This window comes from Lottia gigantea (assembly GCF_000327385.1).
Source record: "Lottia gigantea unplaced genomic scaffold LOTGIsca_11, whole genome shotgun sequence".
In the NCBI taxonomy this organism is placed as follows: Eukaryota; Metazoa; Mollusca; class Gastropoda; family Lottiidae; genus Lottia; species Lottia gigantea.
Window position 1 is genome coordinate 1306243 of NW_008707001.1, and position 14327 is coordinate 1320569.

The 14327-nt window shown below is 33.4% G+C and overlaps 1 protein-coding gene across 1 annotated transcript in view; it reads right to left on the reverse strand.

Annotated features, from left to right (window-relative positions):
- LOTGIDRAFT_230171 (hypothetical protein) overlaps positions 1–12065 on the reverse strand; it is a gene marked incomplete at its 5' end in the record, with an annotated part of 52047 nt that extends 39982 nt beyond the window's left edge. The window contains 19 exons of the mRNA XM_009047061.1: positions 604–840; positions 1520–1711; positions 1952–2155; positions 2504–2707; positions 2998–3177; positions 3477–3668; positions 4084–4206; positions 4729–4899; positions 5086–5265; positions 5796–5975; positions 6334–6558; positions 7200–7365; positions 8813–8985; positions 9200–9401; positions 9615–9766; positions 9980–10190; positions 10442–10575; positions 11069–11164; positions 11903–12065. Of these exons, the coding sequence (XP_009045309.1) occupies positions 604–840; positions 1520–1711; positions 1952–2155; positions 2504–2707; positions 2998–3177; positions 3477–3668; positions 4084–4206; positions 4729–4899; positions 5086–5265; positions 5796–5975; positions 6334–6558; positions 7200–7365; positions 8813–8985; positions 9200–9401; positions 9615–9766; positions 9980–10190; positions 10442–10575; positions 11069–11164; positions 11903–12065 (3385 nt within the window). The remainder of the gene's footprint in view (positions 1–603; positions 841–1519; positions 1712–1951; positions 2156–2503; positions 2708–2997; positions 3178–3476; positions 3669–4083; positions 4207–4728; positions 4900–5085; positions 5266–5795; positions 5976–6333; positions 6559–7199; positions 7366–8812; positions 8986–9199; positions 9402–9614; positions 9767–9979; positions 10191–10441; positions 10576–11068; positions 11165–11902) is intronic.
- Between the last annotated feature and the right edge of the window lie 2262 nt (positions 12066–14327).

The following is a 14327-nucleotide window of genomic DNA, read 5'->3' on the forward strand; positions in this document are numbered from 1 at the left end:
TAATGAAATGAAATAGAGTTTTATATCCTACTGTTCTGTATCTTATTGGTCTAATGAAATGAAATAGAGTTTTATATCCTACTGTTCTGCACTTATTGGTGTAATGAAATGAAATAGAGTTTTACATCCTACTGCTCTGTATCTTATTGGTGTAATGAAATGAAATAGAGTTTTATATCCTACTGTTCTGTATCTTATTGGTCTAATGAAATGAAATAGAGTTTTATATCCTACTGTTCTGTATCTTAATGGTGTAATGAAATGAAATAGAGTTTTACATCCTACTGTTCTGTATCTTATTGGTGTAATGAAATGAAATGGAGTTTTATATCCTACTGTTCTGTATCTTATTGGACTAATGTAATGAAATAGAGTTTTATATCCTACTGTTCTGTACTTATTGGACTAATGTAATGAAATAGAGTTTTATATCCTACTGTTCTGTATCTTATTGGTCTAATGAAATGAAATAGAGTTTTATATCCTACTGTTCTGTATCTTAATGGTGTAATGAAATGAAATAGAGTTTTATATCCTACTGTTCTGTATTTTATTGGTCTAATGAAAATCAAGTAATTAAAAATAACAACAAGAAATGGCTACCTTTGATGGATATTTTTGTATTACAAGAATCTTTGTTGCCTGCATTATCCTCAAATTCAAACGTCAATAATTTATCTTTACTGGAAAGAATGATGTCAGCCGCGGGATAAAATGGCGTCACTTTCATTAATTTTAATCCACCATTGTCGGAAAAGTTGGGAATATTGATAACATCAGCCGAAGAATAAAGATCAACTTCAAGTTCCTGACAACCAGTGATTTTTGGTTTCTGAGTATCTGAAATGTAAATCAAGACATATTAATGACATATCATCCAGCCCACTCAGAGCATGAATTGTTTTTTTTATCACAGCATTACTTTCACATAGCTAATACTGTTTATTTGGTATTTAGGTGTGTCAACACAGCATCTCTTTCAGAGCGTTCACATAGCTAAAAAGGTGTATTTGGTATTTAGGTTTGTCAACTCAGCATCTCTTTCAGAGAGTTCACATAGCTAATATTGTTTATTTGGTATTTAGGTGTGTCAACACAGCATCTCTTTCAGAGCGTTCACATAGCTAAAAAGGTGTATTTGGTATTTAGGTTTGTCAACTCAGCATCTCTTTCAGAGAGTCCACATAGCTAATAATGTTTATTTGAAAGGCATGTTTGTCAACACAGCATTTCTTTCAGAGAGTCCACATAGCTAATAATGTTTATTTGAGAGGCATGTTTGTCAATACAACATCTCTTTCAGAGAGTCCACATAGTTAATAACGTTTATTTGAAAGGTCTATTTTAAGTTTGTCAACTCTCTATAAGAAAATGACAAACTGTTTCTTTGGTTTTGTCAACAGAATACTAGTAAGTCAATTTCAATGGGTTTTCAAACTGTTTTGATAGCCTTGAATGGAGAACAGCCCTCTCTCGAATTTTTATGAGATTTTTTTTAACACCTTATTAGGACACTCACCCAGACACTTTGGTACTGTGCTATTCCATTCTAAACCATTTCCAGTTCCATCTTTAATACATGTGATTGGATAAATAGAATCCAGGGTGTAACCATCCAAGGAACAACCGAACATCACAAGTTCTCCCTCTTCGTAACTTGTAGCATTCTGATATCCATTCAGAGGCCGCCCGGGATCAACACATGTAATACCTGAAAATTTGTATTTTTATTTAATGGCTGAATAAATATAAGAATTCAAGTACAAAGTCGGCTCTGTTGATATTCCTTACTCCTTAAAAGGGCCTGAAATCAACCCCTAGATAATAATATGAAGTAATAATTGAATCTATGGGTATTTAAGGGCCTGAAATTAACCCCTTCATAACAATATGAAGTAATAGTCGAATCTGACCTCAAATTAACCCCAAGATACAGAAACCCAAATTTTACCTTCACATCGCATATCTTTAGCATCCCATTTCCTGTCAACTCCACAGTTTATGACCCTGTCGTCGGGGTTCGCTATACTGGTCACAATGGTATATAATGTATCACATTTAAAGGCATAGGTGGCGCCATAGGACGTGTTTCCACCATCTGTGTAACCTTCGTACACGGCACCAGGAATGTTCGGTGGTTTGCCACAATCGATAGCTGAAATAGTCATAATAAAAATTATATTGTAGTAGTAGAAAATATCTGATACGTCTAGAACACTGATTAATTCATGTTACTATAGTGATATTATTGACCAATAAGGGGGAGCAGGGGGAGCAGAGGGAGCAGGGGGTGGGAGGAGGGTGTGTCAAGGGGGACAAAAGGTAATTGAAAAAAAAGATGACTGGAATGACTTGTTAATCATATAGTTGAGCTCCCCTTAACAAATTCTGAAAACAAGGACCCTGATTGGCTGTTGAATTTAAAACAAAACAATGATTGATTGGTTGCTAAATCGATATCTAAATTATTGACCAATCAGATAAAGGTATTCAATTTTCTTACTTCCACATTCGTAGTCATCTCCTTCTAAATTATACGAGTCCGTAGTTTGGTTATAAAGACAGTACTGTTTCTTCATCTTTGTTGATCCGTCAGCGTATGTACAAGTCATGGCCAACATTTCCATGTATCCAACTGTTTTGTTTTCAGGATTAAACGCAGGTTCGTTCTTTAGATCGTTTGATACAGTAGCTGCACAGGTGATTGCTGTAACATTAAAATGGTGTCAATGATGACAATGTAAATTGTAGAAACATTGTGTACAATAAAACTCAGGAGTAGTATACCATATAAAGTGATGATGACAATGTAAATTGTTGAAACATTGTGTACAATAAAACTCAAGAGTAGAATACCATAAAACTGTGTACTGTTATTAAATGTAATCTCTACCTCTAAATGTTGCTTCAAATTTTAAAAGGATGACAAAATGAAAAACACTAAAATAAGGGGAATTTACGATGGAAAGCTTCTCAGTTATACACAACAATTTTTACCTTTACAAGTAGGTTCTGCTGCACTCCATGTTGCCCCCACCTGGCAAGTTAATTTACTGCTGCCCTGTAACATATACCCAATAGGGCACGCGAATTCTATTTCATCTTGAAATCGGAACACAGACATCTTTGTCAGCAGGATTAAGTTTGGTGTCATCACTGGTGTGGGGCACTGTTTATCTGAAAATAAATGAAATGATATCCCATTTTACTGTATTCATTGGGTATTGCTTGTGATTAGCCTAATGCAATGAAATAAATTTTACATCAAACTTGCTCTATTTGTGTAATAAATTAGTATCATGTACTGCTTCTCTGGCTCTTATTGACCTTATGAAATGATGCGATGCACCCTGTGAAATGAAATAGAGCTTTATATTATATTTTCTGTTTTTGATTAGTTTAATGAAGATAAGCAACACCATTCAGTAAGCAATGAGGGAAATCTCAATTAAAACTTAAGTTTTAAAATTACTTACTGACGCAGGTATGGTTATAACGTAACACATCGCCTTCTCTTAATCCACTTTCAGGGGACATAACTGAGTATGAGCTGACACCATCTTGAGTGAATAGTTCTCTTCCAGGATTGCATTCACATTTATATCCTGGTTTCATTTCTAAGCACATGTCACTACAACCTCCCTTGTTTTCATCGCATTCTTTAATATCTAGAATACAAAATATACAACTCCTAGTGTTAGATGGTGATTTTTTTTTATTTTATGAAGGGACTACTAGCAGTATGACTAGAAAGTGACCAAGATAACATGACGTTGTAACGGACTATTTGACAACATCCTCATTATTCTAAACTTTATATAATTAAAGGAAAGACGGAAAAAATGTGATCATAAACTACTGAAGTATTTCTGAAAAAGGTTTTTAGCCGAAAAATTAAACAACAATACAATAGTATATTTCTTAAATTAATATTCATACAAAAATAAGGTACAAGGTATAATATTATCTTAAACAAGTTTAATTCTTTTGTTACTCAAAGTTTCACGCTATGCGATCTTCAGATAACTAACCCTGACTAACTCAGTCTGACTCCCTGCAGTAAGAATTAAATTATTTCCTTACCATCACATGTTTTTTTATTAGCATTGAGTATGTAGCCGTCATTACAGGAGCACTTGAACGATCCCTCCATATTCTCACATTGTTGATTACATCCTCCGTTTGCAGTGTTACATTCGTTAACATCTGAAAATACCATGAAAAAAAACGTTGAATCAGAAAACAAATTTAACAGTGAAAACTCCACAGCCAAGCAAAATTGTTCACTGTGTTTTTTAGTCCTATTAAAATTGTCCCAGACAGGGTTCAACATTAGTGATAATACAGTCAAATTAAATGGCTTAGGATTCATTTTTATATTCAGTTGAAATCTTTAGAAAACATAGGAGACATATTTTTCTTCAATTAGGCGTTTATTTTACAAAAATCCATACAGTAGTTTTCTAACAGCTTGCAAAAATTATAAATCAATCAAAACAACCTATGATATGGGTTGCTTGTACTGATATATATATTCACAAGTTCCCTGTGTGTCCTCAAATTTAAAAAAAGAAGCATGTTGATTGGCCAATTTTAAAATCACATGACATTGTGAATATTCACCAGATCAGTCTCAGTGGGGTCTACCAACTAAAGTGAAACACGGAAGAAACATGTCATAGTTTGGGATGTGTTTTAATGATGATGACGTATTCAAATAGTTCTTACCACTACAGGAAGGAAGTCCTACAAAATTTCCATCTGCACCGCATGACACAGAACCTGTACCACTTAATGTATAACCTTGGTTACAAGTAAATGTTCTGGATATTTGAAATTCAGCAGGGTCTTTGTTGTCGACGGCACCATTCATAATAGGGGGCACAACACAAACAATAGCTGAAAATGAATAAATGAAGCTTCAAACTAATGAAACTTAAAACTAACTTCTGTTAGTATCTTGTCATTTAATCATTCACAAACTGGTCTTTCAATTTAATATGGGACACAGATAGCTAAATATGGATCATCATTCTTGATAGCAAATCATAAATCTCTGATGGCTATAATAATAACTAAACATACCTTTACAAGTCGGGACTGGAGCAGTGTACTGGCCGTTAGGACCACAGTAGGACTTAGGGGCACCAATCAAATCATACCCTGGGTCACAGGAAAAGAATACACCTGCCCCGTATGGAGTGGATTTCTCTGTTTTTGTCAAATGTGAATTTGGTGCTAATGTAGGTGTTATACATTGAGTGGCTGAAAATACACATATATATATATATACATCTGGACATAGGAGGCAAGATCAACTACCTAATACCATCCATTACTTTTCACAAAAACCTCTTTTTCAAAACTATTTGACCTAATAAAGATTGAATATTAGAATAAAGCTAAAGAAAATAAAGAAAATGAAATGAATCGAGTTTTACATGCTACACTGCAACACCTAATTGGACCAATGAATTTTTGCAAGGACAGTGGCATAAGACTGCTCTTTTTCAATTTTTATCACCCGAGGAATCAATAACGTGACCAGCCTGCAGCATTCGGGGTCTTGGTTTATTGTGTCACTGTAACGATGTCATTAACGAAGAATTCAAATATTTGGTTTTTCAATTGTCTATTCCACTCTCTTGCTAACTTAGCTCTGGATACATGAAAAAAATACTAGCTGTCCTGATGAAGATTGTATATCAGAAACATTTCATCAGAAAGAAGTGGGCTCTGGCCAAAACAACAAGAATTCAAATATTTTGTTTGTTTTCCAATCAAAGACGTCTTACCTTCACAAACAGGCATGTCACCCCATTGTCCAGAGACTAGACATTCTACACTAGTTTTAGCTGTTTCTTTAAAACTATATCCACTTATACAGTTATAGGTGACTGACATTCCAAAAGTGACACCTGTTGAGCTAACAGTGTACCCGTTAGGTAACTCTGGTGCTATCCCACAATACTTGGCTAAAATAAAATCAAAATAACATTTTTATAGTTGGATCTAAAATTGGAATGAAATGAAGTGGAATCTAGAAACATTATGCGTAAGGTGAATTATCATCATGCAATTCAATATGCACAGTGCCATTAAGCAGCATGCAGGATTCATTTCAAAGCAGTTTGCCAGTCAAAATGACCCTTTTTACAATCCAGTATCTCCTCCTAAAACTAGCCAAAATTGAAATTTATCGCGATGATTGAATCTCTCTCCGCAGTCAGTATAACTTTATAGTAAGGAATTGACGTCATTGGCAAGATGAATCTGAAGTGTACAGGACTGGAACATACCATACTCAAGCATATACAGCAGAATACAACTTACGTTCACAAGTAGGCATTCTTAAGGTGTTCCATTTTCCTCCCCTGCTGCACTTCATTGTGATTTTCTGTCTGGCCTGGAACTTATCTGTAACAAGAGGATCCTGAAATTCTTCTGCAGCCAAGTGGTAGCCTGTCACACATTCCACTTCAAATTCAGAACCAGGGCTGTTTGATGGGGAGGCAGGCATTGTCTTCGTAAATGAATTGAAATTTGGCGCCGGACAATCTAGAAAAATGAAACACAATAAATAGAGTTTTATATCCTACTTTTCTCCACCTGATTAGGCTATTTAAAGGTGTATTCCGCTCTATTGTGAAAAAGTTTTCATTATCAAAAACATCATAAATTACACCTGAAAATATTTCTAAAGTATGCTATTTACATCTATATATCTTCTTGATCAAACTGATTTCTCTATAATTAGGTGTTTATTGTACTCAAATCTGTATGGTTTTCAAATAGCTTTAGAATAAGCATAACGAACTTAAAAACCTTACCAATGTTTTGAGATACTTTTGGATTGTGTACAGTTTTCACACATTGGAGCAAAAAGCAAAATAAATTTTCGACCAACCAAAAAAGCGGAATGTCTCTTGAACCTAACTTTTACCACTAAAACTAATTTTAATCATTTAATTTACAATTTTCAGATTCAAACTCCAAAATTTAGTATTTATCAAAAGCTGTACAAGAAAAACAAATTGTTAACCAAATATCTTGGCAAAAGGGTGACAAAATTGGGAGTAAAAGTTGTATTGTAGTGGACTCCTCAATTGAGAAGTACCATCAGGTGTTTCCAAAAGAGTTAAAAAGAGTAAGCACATTTTATTTCCATACACAAGAAAAAAACCTTTTTTGACACTTACCTACAGAAAATTCAAGATGGAATCCCTTCTTAGAACCAGTACTGTCTGAAGTAAAGGTTAGGAACAAAGTGCCTGTATCAGCTAAGATGCTAGGTAAAGATGCACCAATATAATTGCCTTTATAATCTCCGATCAATTCACTTGAAGAACTAGTTCCATTATAAACCTGCAACAGAATTCATAAAATTTGCATATAAAATCTAATGGTTTTAAAATCCAGAAAGAAGTCTTATAAATCTAAAGCATCAAGTCATCTTATATTGGCTTTATCTACTGATAGAGCTCAATATCAGCTATCTGTATATTCTTCTAAATATTTACTTTACCAGCTGATAGAGCTCAATATCAGCTATCTGTATATTCTTCTAAATATTTACTTTACCAGCTGATAGAGCTCAATATCAGCTATCTGTATATTCTTCTAAATATTTACTTTACCAGCTGATAGAGCTCAATATCAGCTATCTGTATATTCTTCTAAATATTTACTTTACCAGCTGATAGAGCTCAATTTCAGCTATCTGTATAGTCATCTAAATATTTACTTTATCTACTGATAGAGCTCAATATCAGCTATCTGTATATTCTTCTAAATATTTACTATACCAGCTGATAGAGCTCAATTTCAGCTATCTGTATATTCTTCTAAATATTTACTATACCAGCTGATAGAGCTCAATTTCAGCTATCTGTATAGTCATCTAAATATTTACTTTACCAGCTGATAGAGCTCAATATCAGCTATCTGTATATTCTTCTAAATATTTACTTTACCAGCTGATAGAGCTCAATATCAGCTATCTGTATATTCGCTCAATATCAGCTATCTGTATATTCTTCTAAATATTTACTTTACCAGTTGATAGAGCTCAATATCAGCTATCTGTATAGTCTTCTAAATATTTACTTTACCAGCTAATACAGCTCAATTTAAGCTATCTGTATAATCATCTAAATATTTACTTTACCAGCTAATACAGCTCAATTTCAGCTATCTGTATAGTCTTCTAAATATTTACTTTACTAGCTGATAGAGCTTAATATCAGCTATTTGTATAGTCATCTAAATATTTATTTTACCAGCTGATAGAGCTCAATTTCAGCTATCTGTATAGTCTTCTAAATATTTACTTTACCAGCTGATAGAGCTCAATATCAGCTATCTGTATATCATCTAAATATATACTTTACTAGCTGATGGAACTCAATTTCAGCTATCTGTATAGTCATCTAAATATTTACTTTACCAGCTGATAGAGCTCAATATCAGCTATCTGTATAGTCATCTAAATATTTACTTTACCAGCTGATAGAGCTCAATATCAGCTATCTGTATAGTCTTCTAAATATTTACTTTACCAGCTGATAGAGCTCAATATCAGCTATCTGTATAGTCATCTAAATATTTACTTTACCAGCTGATAGAGCTCAATATCAGCTATCTGTATAGTCATCTAAATATTTACTTTACCAGCTGATAGAGCTCAATATCAGCTATCTATATAGTCATCTAAATATTTACTTTACCAGCTGATAGAGCTCAGTCTCAGCTATCTGTACAGTCTTCTAAATATTTACTTTACCAGCTGATAAGCAATCATAATTAGACCTACCTTCAAAGAATCTCCCGAAGTCTGGATATCGAACGAAATAAACGAAAGTGTCATTGGTTTACCCTCTTTTTCTTTAATCAACCAATCACAATTGGCGTAATTTGGGTATTGACCCGCGTTAAAACCAGGGGAGAGAATCATACCCTGACTAGCTACAAATTCAATCGAACATCCTACAATAATTACAAGGTACAGAAATTAGTCCATTACACAACTGAAAGCAAAGACTCCTGGGCCCTAGTCTTCAACATGAAATGAAAGGAGTTTTACATTTGACGTCGGCTTTTTAAATGAAAAATATGAATATTTACGTTTGACATCAGTTTTTGAAAAGAAATAAACAGAGTTTTACGTTTGTTCTGTTTTTGAGATTGTGTTTAAACCCACCTTGTTTGTACTGAAGTTTAAAACCTTTGCCAGTATTGTAGCCACGAGTCTGCAGGGTGATGTACAGTTTAGGTTTGGATGAAAAGATGAATGGAGATGTTATTTCATTGCTGGATGTCAATTTTAGAAGTTCTTCGCTTGTTACATCTTCGCCATCTCGGACAACTACCACGTCATCATCCTTTAGATCTACTTCCTCAATCTACAAAATACATGATGAATAAGATAATTAATAATTGGGGAGTTACACTACTATACAACTTCTACTCTCAATTTTATCATACTTGGGAGAGATTTTGATTAATGGAATTGTCAAATATTTATTTTAGGTATTTTTGCTCAAATATCCTTTGATTACCATGGAAACTGAGAAACATTGACCTCAAACATTCAAACAGTAGAATTTAACCCTGACCTGTAAAGTGACGATGCTCGTTCGTTGTTCGGCGGCGATTATCCATGTGTAGTCTTGATTTCCCAAGTAATTATTAGGATAGGAAGGTGCAGTCAACGTTTGGTAACTGGATGTTGCTGTCAACATTTTCATCAATGGGAACATCTCTTTTTCTACAAGAAAATTTCAAATCTCATTGAGAACATTGTCCATGATCCGAAATCAGACCATAAATCTCTTGGAACTGTGGAATTTTAGAAACGCTGGACAAATTGATTGTAAGATTTTAGTTTTTTAAGATGGGTCCAAAGCGAAATAAATGAATCATGCTAATATAGAACTTAATCATTTCAGAAAAAATATAAAAACATGGTTGAACTACTTACTGGCTGAAAACATAGCCTTGAATCCTGCAGCAGCTGTAGAGGCATCGGAAGAGAACTTTACAAGGATAAAGTTGTTAGGACTGGTGAATTCAGGCAATTTACTTGTCATATCACCAGAAAGCGTGGCCACCAGTTTGGAGGTAGATTCTGTCATTCCTCCAACAAACACCTGTACCTTATCTAGCCCTTCTTCAGTGATAAAATTACTAAACTAAAATATCAAATAATAATATAATCAGTCTGTAGAACATGGGGAATCAGTTTATTGTCCAATATGGCAGAATCTCAAATAAAGACCAGTCATCATTTTAGCTTTCAAACACGGATAATTCTGGACATCAATTGATTTGAAGGTTCAAATTTTGAGGGTGAACTATGAACACTATTACTGATTAGCGTGTTTCAGAGTACAGTATGATTGATCAAATCGAATCGACCAGTCCCTTTAATTTAATTACAAACCTTCAGATGTGCGTTGTAAGTAACTGGCACTTCAATTAACCAAAAACAGTTTTTATTCATGGGATACGGGGAAGGGAAATTATCTGACATGATTTCTCCGGATTCTTTTTGTAAAACGTTTCCACATTGATTGCCTGAAATGAGAATTAATTAATTAATTAATTAACTAATCATGAATTTGACTATCTTAAAAGAAAAAGTGTGCATGACAGCGATTCCAATATATAAGTTATAACTTTCTCCCAGTGTTCAACAAAAAATGTGTTTTGTTTGTATTGCCAATTTTGTCGGCTCTTTAAGTTATTGTCAGCTCACTTTGAAATTTCTTATTATTTCATAAAGGAAAAAATTGTCTGAGAACCCTTACTTGGCAATTCTGTGGCCTCTACTTGGCCCCTTCTTGGCCCTCTCCTACATGACCTCTACATGGCCACTACAAGGCCCCTTACTTGGCCCCTACTAGGCCCTTACTTGGACCCTACTTGGACCCAACTAGGCCCTTACTGGACCCGATTTGGCCCTTATTTTGCCCCTACTTGGACCTTACTTTGACCCTACTTGGCCCCTAACCTAATGATACATAGAAACACCACCCTTGCTTCTATAAACAGTAAAAACAATACGTACTACAATTGAGTTCATCGGACATATCACCGCAATCATCTTCTCCATCACAAGTTAAATCATACTTAATACATCTTTCATTACTACAGTGAAACGATCCTGAAATACAAGTTAAATCATACTAAATACATCTTTCATTACTACAGTGAAACGATCCTGAAATACAAGTTAAATCATACTAAATACATCTTTCATTACTACAGTGAAACGATCCTGAAATACAAGTTAAATCATACTAAATACATCTTTCATTACTACAGTGAAACGATCCTGAAATACAAGTTAAATCATACTAAATACATCTTTCATTACTACAGTGAAACGATCCTGAAATACAAGTTAAATCATACTAAATACATCTTTCATTACTACAGTGAAACGATCCTGAAATACTGAAATACAAGTTAAATCATACTAAATACATCTTTCATTACTACAGTGAAACGATCCTGAAATACAAGTTAAATCATACTAAATACATCTTTCATTACTACAGTGAAACGATCCTGAAATACAAGTTAAATCATACTAAATACATCTTTCATTACTACAGTGAAACGATCCTGAAATACAAGTTAAATCATACTAAATACATCTTTCATTACTACAGTGAAACGATCCTGAAATACAAGTTAAATCATACTAAATACATCTTTCATTACTACAGTGAAACGATCCTGAAATACAAGTTAAATCATACTTAATACATCTTTCATTACTACAGTGAAACGATCCTGAAATACAAGTTAAATCATACTAAATACATCTTTCATTACTGAAGTTTAATCATACGAAAAGTCCACCCGGACAAGAAAGGTATGGCCGGTGCTTATTTACCTTCAGAACAGACTTTTCTGCGACACACGAAAGTATTTTTCTCTTGACAAGAGCCAAAAGCCCATTTAAATCTATCTCCATCTCTTTCAACTGCGACGCATTCACCATTTTGAATTTTAGGTTCGTAATTCGCCCACCAACCATTGGCTGTTATTGACTCCATGTTGCCAATGAAGATTGTACTGGACAATCCTTGACTAACATCTATACGATTTGCATCTGAAAAATATTGTAAAAAATTATAACTCTTTATAGCCAACAAATCGACCGCCTGCTATGATAAGTTCAGCACAAAATGACTTGGGAAATTATGCAGCTTATACATGGTGTTACAGGGGAAATGACTTGAGCCAAAACATCAATTTTCATTTTCAAAATAATGAATTAGGCAATTATTATAGAAGGCTGACGATATGTGGCTTCTTAATAACATTTGATATTGTCGTTCATTTCCTCCTTGTTTGTTTTATGTCTACTTATCGTTTCAGCTTTCATGCTATGCAATCTTCAGACAACGGACCTATTTTCAGCCTGCGTCCCTATTCGATATTTTGAGTTAAATTAAAATTGTTATTCATTAAGTCTCTTTGGACTAAAAGTAAGATTTTGAGTCAGTTCCTGGTTTAAGTTTTTACTTTAAAACTAAAATACTCCCTTTCATAAATTTTTATGAAAATTTCATTTTTCTCCCAAATATGTGTGTGTTATGTTTATGATTATACCAGGTATTGAGTCATCGCATTTACGTCAGTTTCTCCTTTCTACTCATATAATATATACAAAATTTTAATTCATTTTTGAAAAAAAACTACAAAATAACGTCTTATCGTCTCATCTGACACACAGTAGTTTAAGAATATCATTATTAAATGAAGTGTAGACTTAAGGCACCCTGAAAACATGCACGCCCTACAGTCAAAACCCCCCAATAATAATCTAATAAACCCAATGATATATTTAATAGCTTTCTGCTTCAAAAAATTTCTTTACAATCCTTTAATCATAATCACCCACTGGAAAGATTGCACGGTTCTTAATAGAAACGACATTAAAATTTATCACTCCACAGGATTTACATAATTGCAAAATATTTAACATAACTTTTTTATGCACCTTTATCCCCCGTTCATCCATATTCATATGTTGATAGAAAAAACTTTATATTACAAAGATTCATTATACAAGCACAGTCAGATTTGTTCATGCATTCTTCGTTTTAAAACAGGTTCCCATCCACTCTTTATATCAGACATCTATGTTTTTTATTATTATTATTTTGCAAATTTTCAAGGCCCTTATTTTTTATTTGTCACAATTTAATTTTTGAAGTAAGCGTAATCAAAATTTTTCACTGTTTTTAGGAACTTGAAGACAAATTCCAAAAGTTATTATGCGATAAAAAAAACCCACTAAAAACACAACAAACGCAGTGAAGTATATTTACTTAAATATCTCCCGCAATAAATACAAACTGCGAAACGAAACACGAAATCCAAAACAACATATTGGCAATATATTGGTAGCTGCTAATAAACTGTTATATGAGGAAATAAATCAATCTATAAGCCAGACTACATCTTATAATATATATAACTACCATAGAGCACATGTTTGATAGCATCCATGCACGTGCATAAATAGTCTTGACCTATATAAACTATATCTATAATCATTCTATATATAGTTCTATAATATAATCATGACAGGGGGAGGGAGTGAACTTAATAGAATGCTAAAAGAGCTGAAAGTACCAGATGTTGAATGCCACTTGGAGCCATTTTCTCAAAAACTGAAGTTAAGATGATTTTAGGGTTTCAAAACTTCAGTTAAACCAAATTCAATATCAGTTTTTATTATCCAATCAGATAATTTTATTTTTCAAATTCTTAAATTTATCTCAAGTTTTCAAGAATAAGGGCCTAGACAACTAACAACTAACAACAATTTTCACTGAAGGTTTTAACCCTTTTAACACTGAATAACAGTCTGTCTTCAGTTTCAAAAAAAAGCAGCCAAAAAAAAACTTTCCACAGCATCAAATGAAAATACAATACATTTTGAAGAATGCGTTCATTTACCCGATTGACTCCCTTTTTTGGGGGTTTTTATAAAGTGAATGTAGTTTTTTCTTAACTTTTTAATGTGTATCAGGGTCACTGATAGCATCTATTTGCACTACTAGTTTTAATCAGATATCTGTGGTTCTTGCAAGTCAAATAAAGCTAGGGCATTTATGATGTCAATATCACAAAGTCTCTTAGATATTATAACCAGTTTTTGCGGCAGTGACATTATATACAGTCAATATTTTCTATAATTACAGGGTCCACAGTCATCTGATTAAAAATGGGAATGATATAAATATAGACATAACAGATCTTGATACACATTTTAAAACACTTGAAAACATCTTGACAATCTCTTT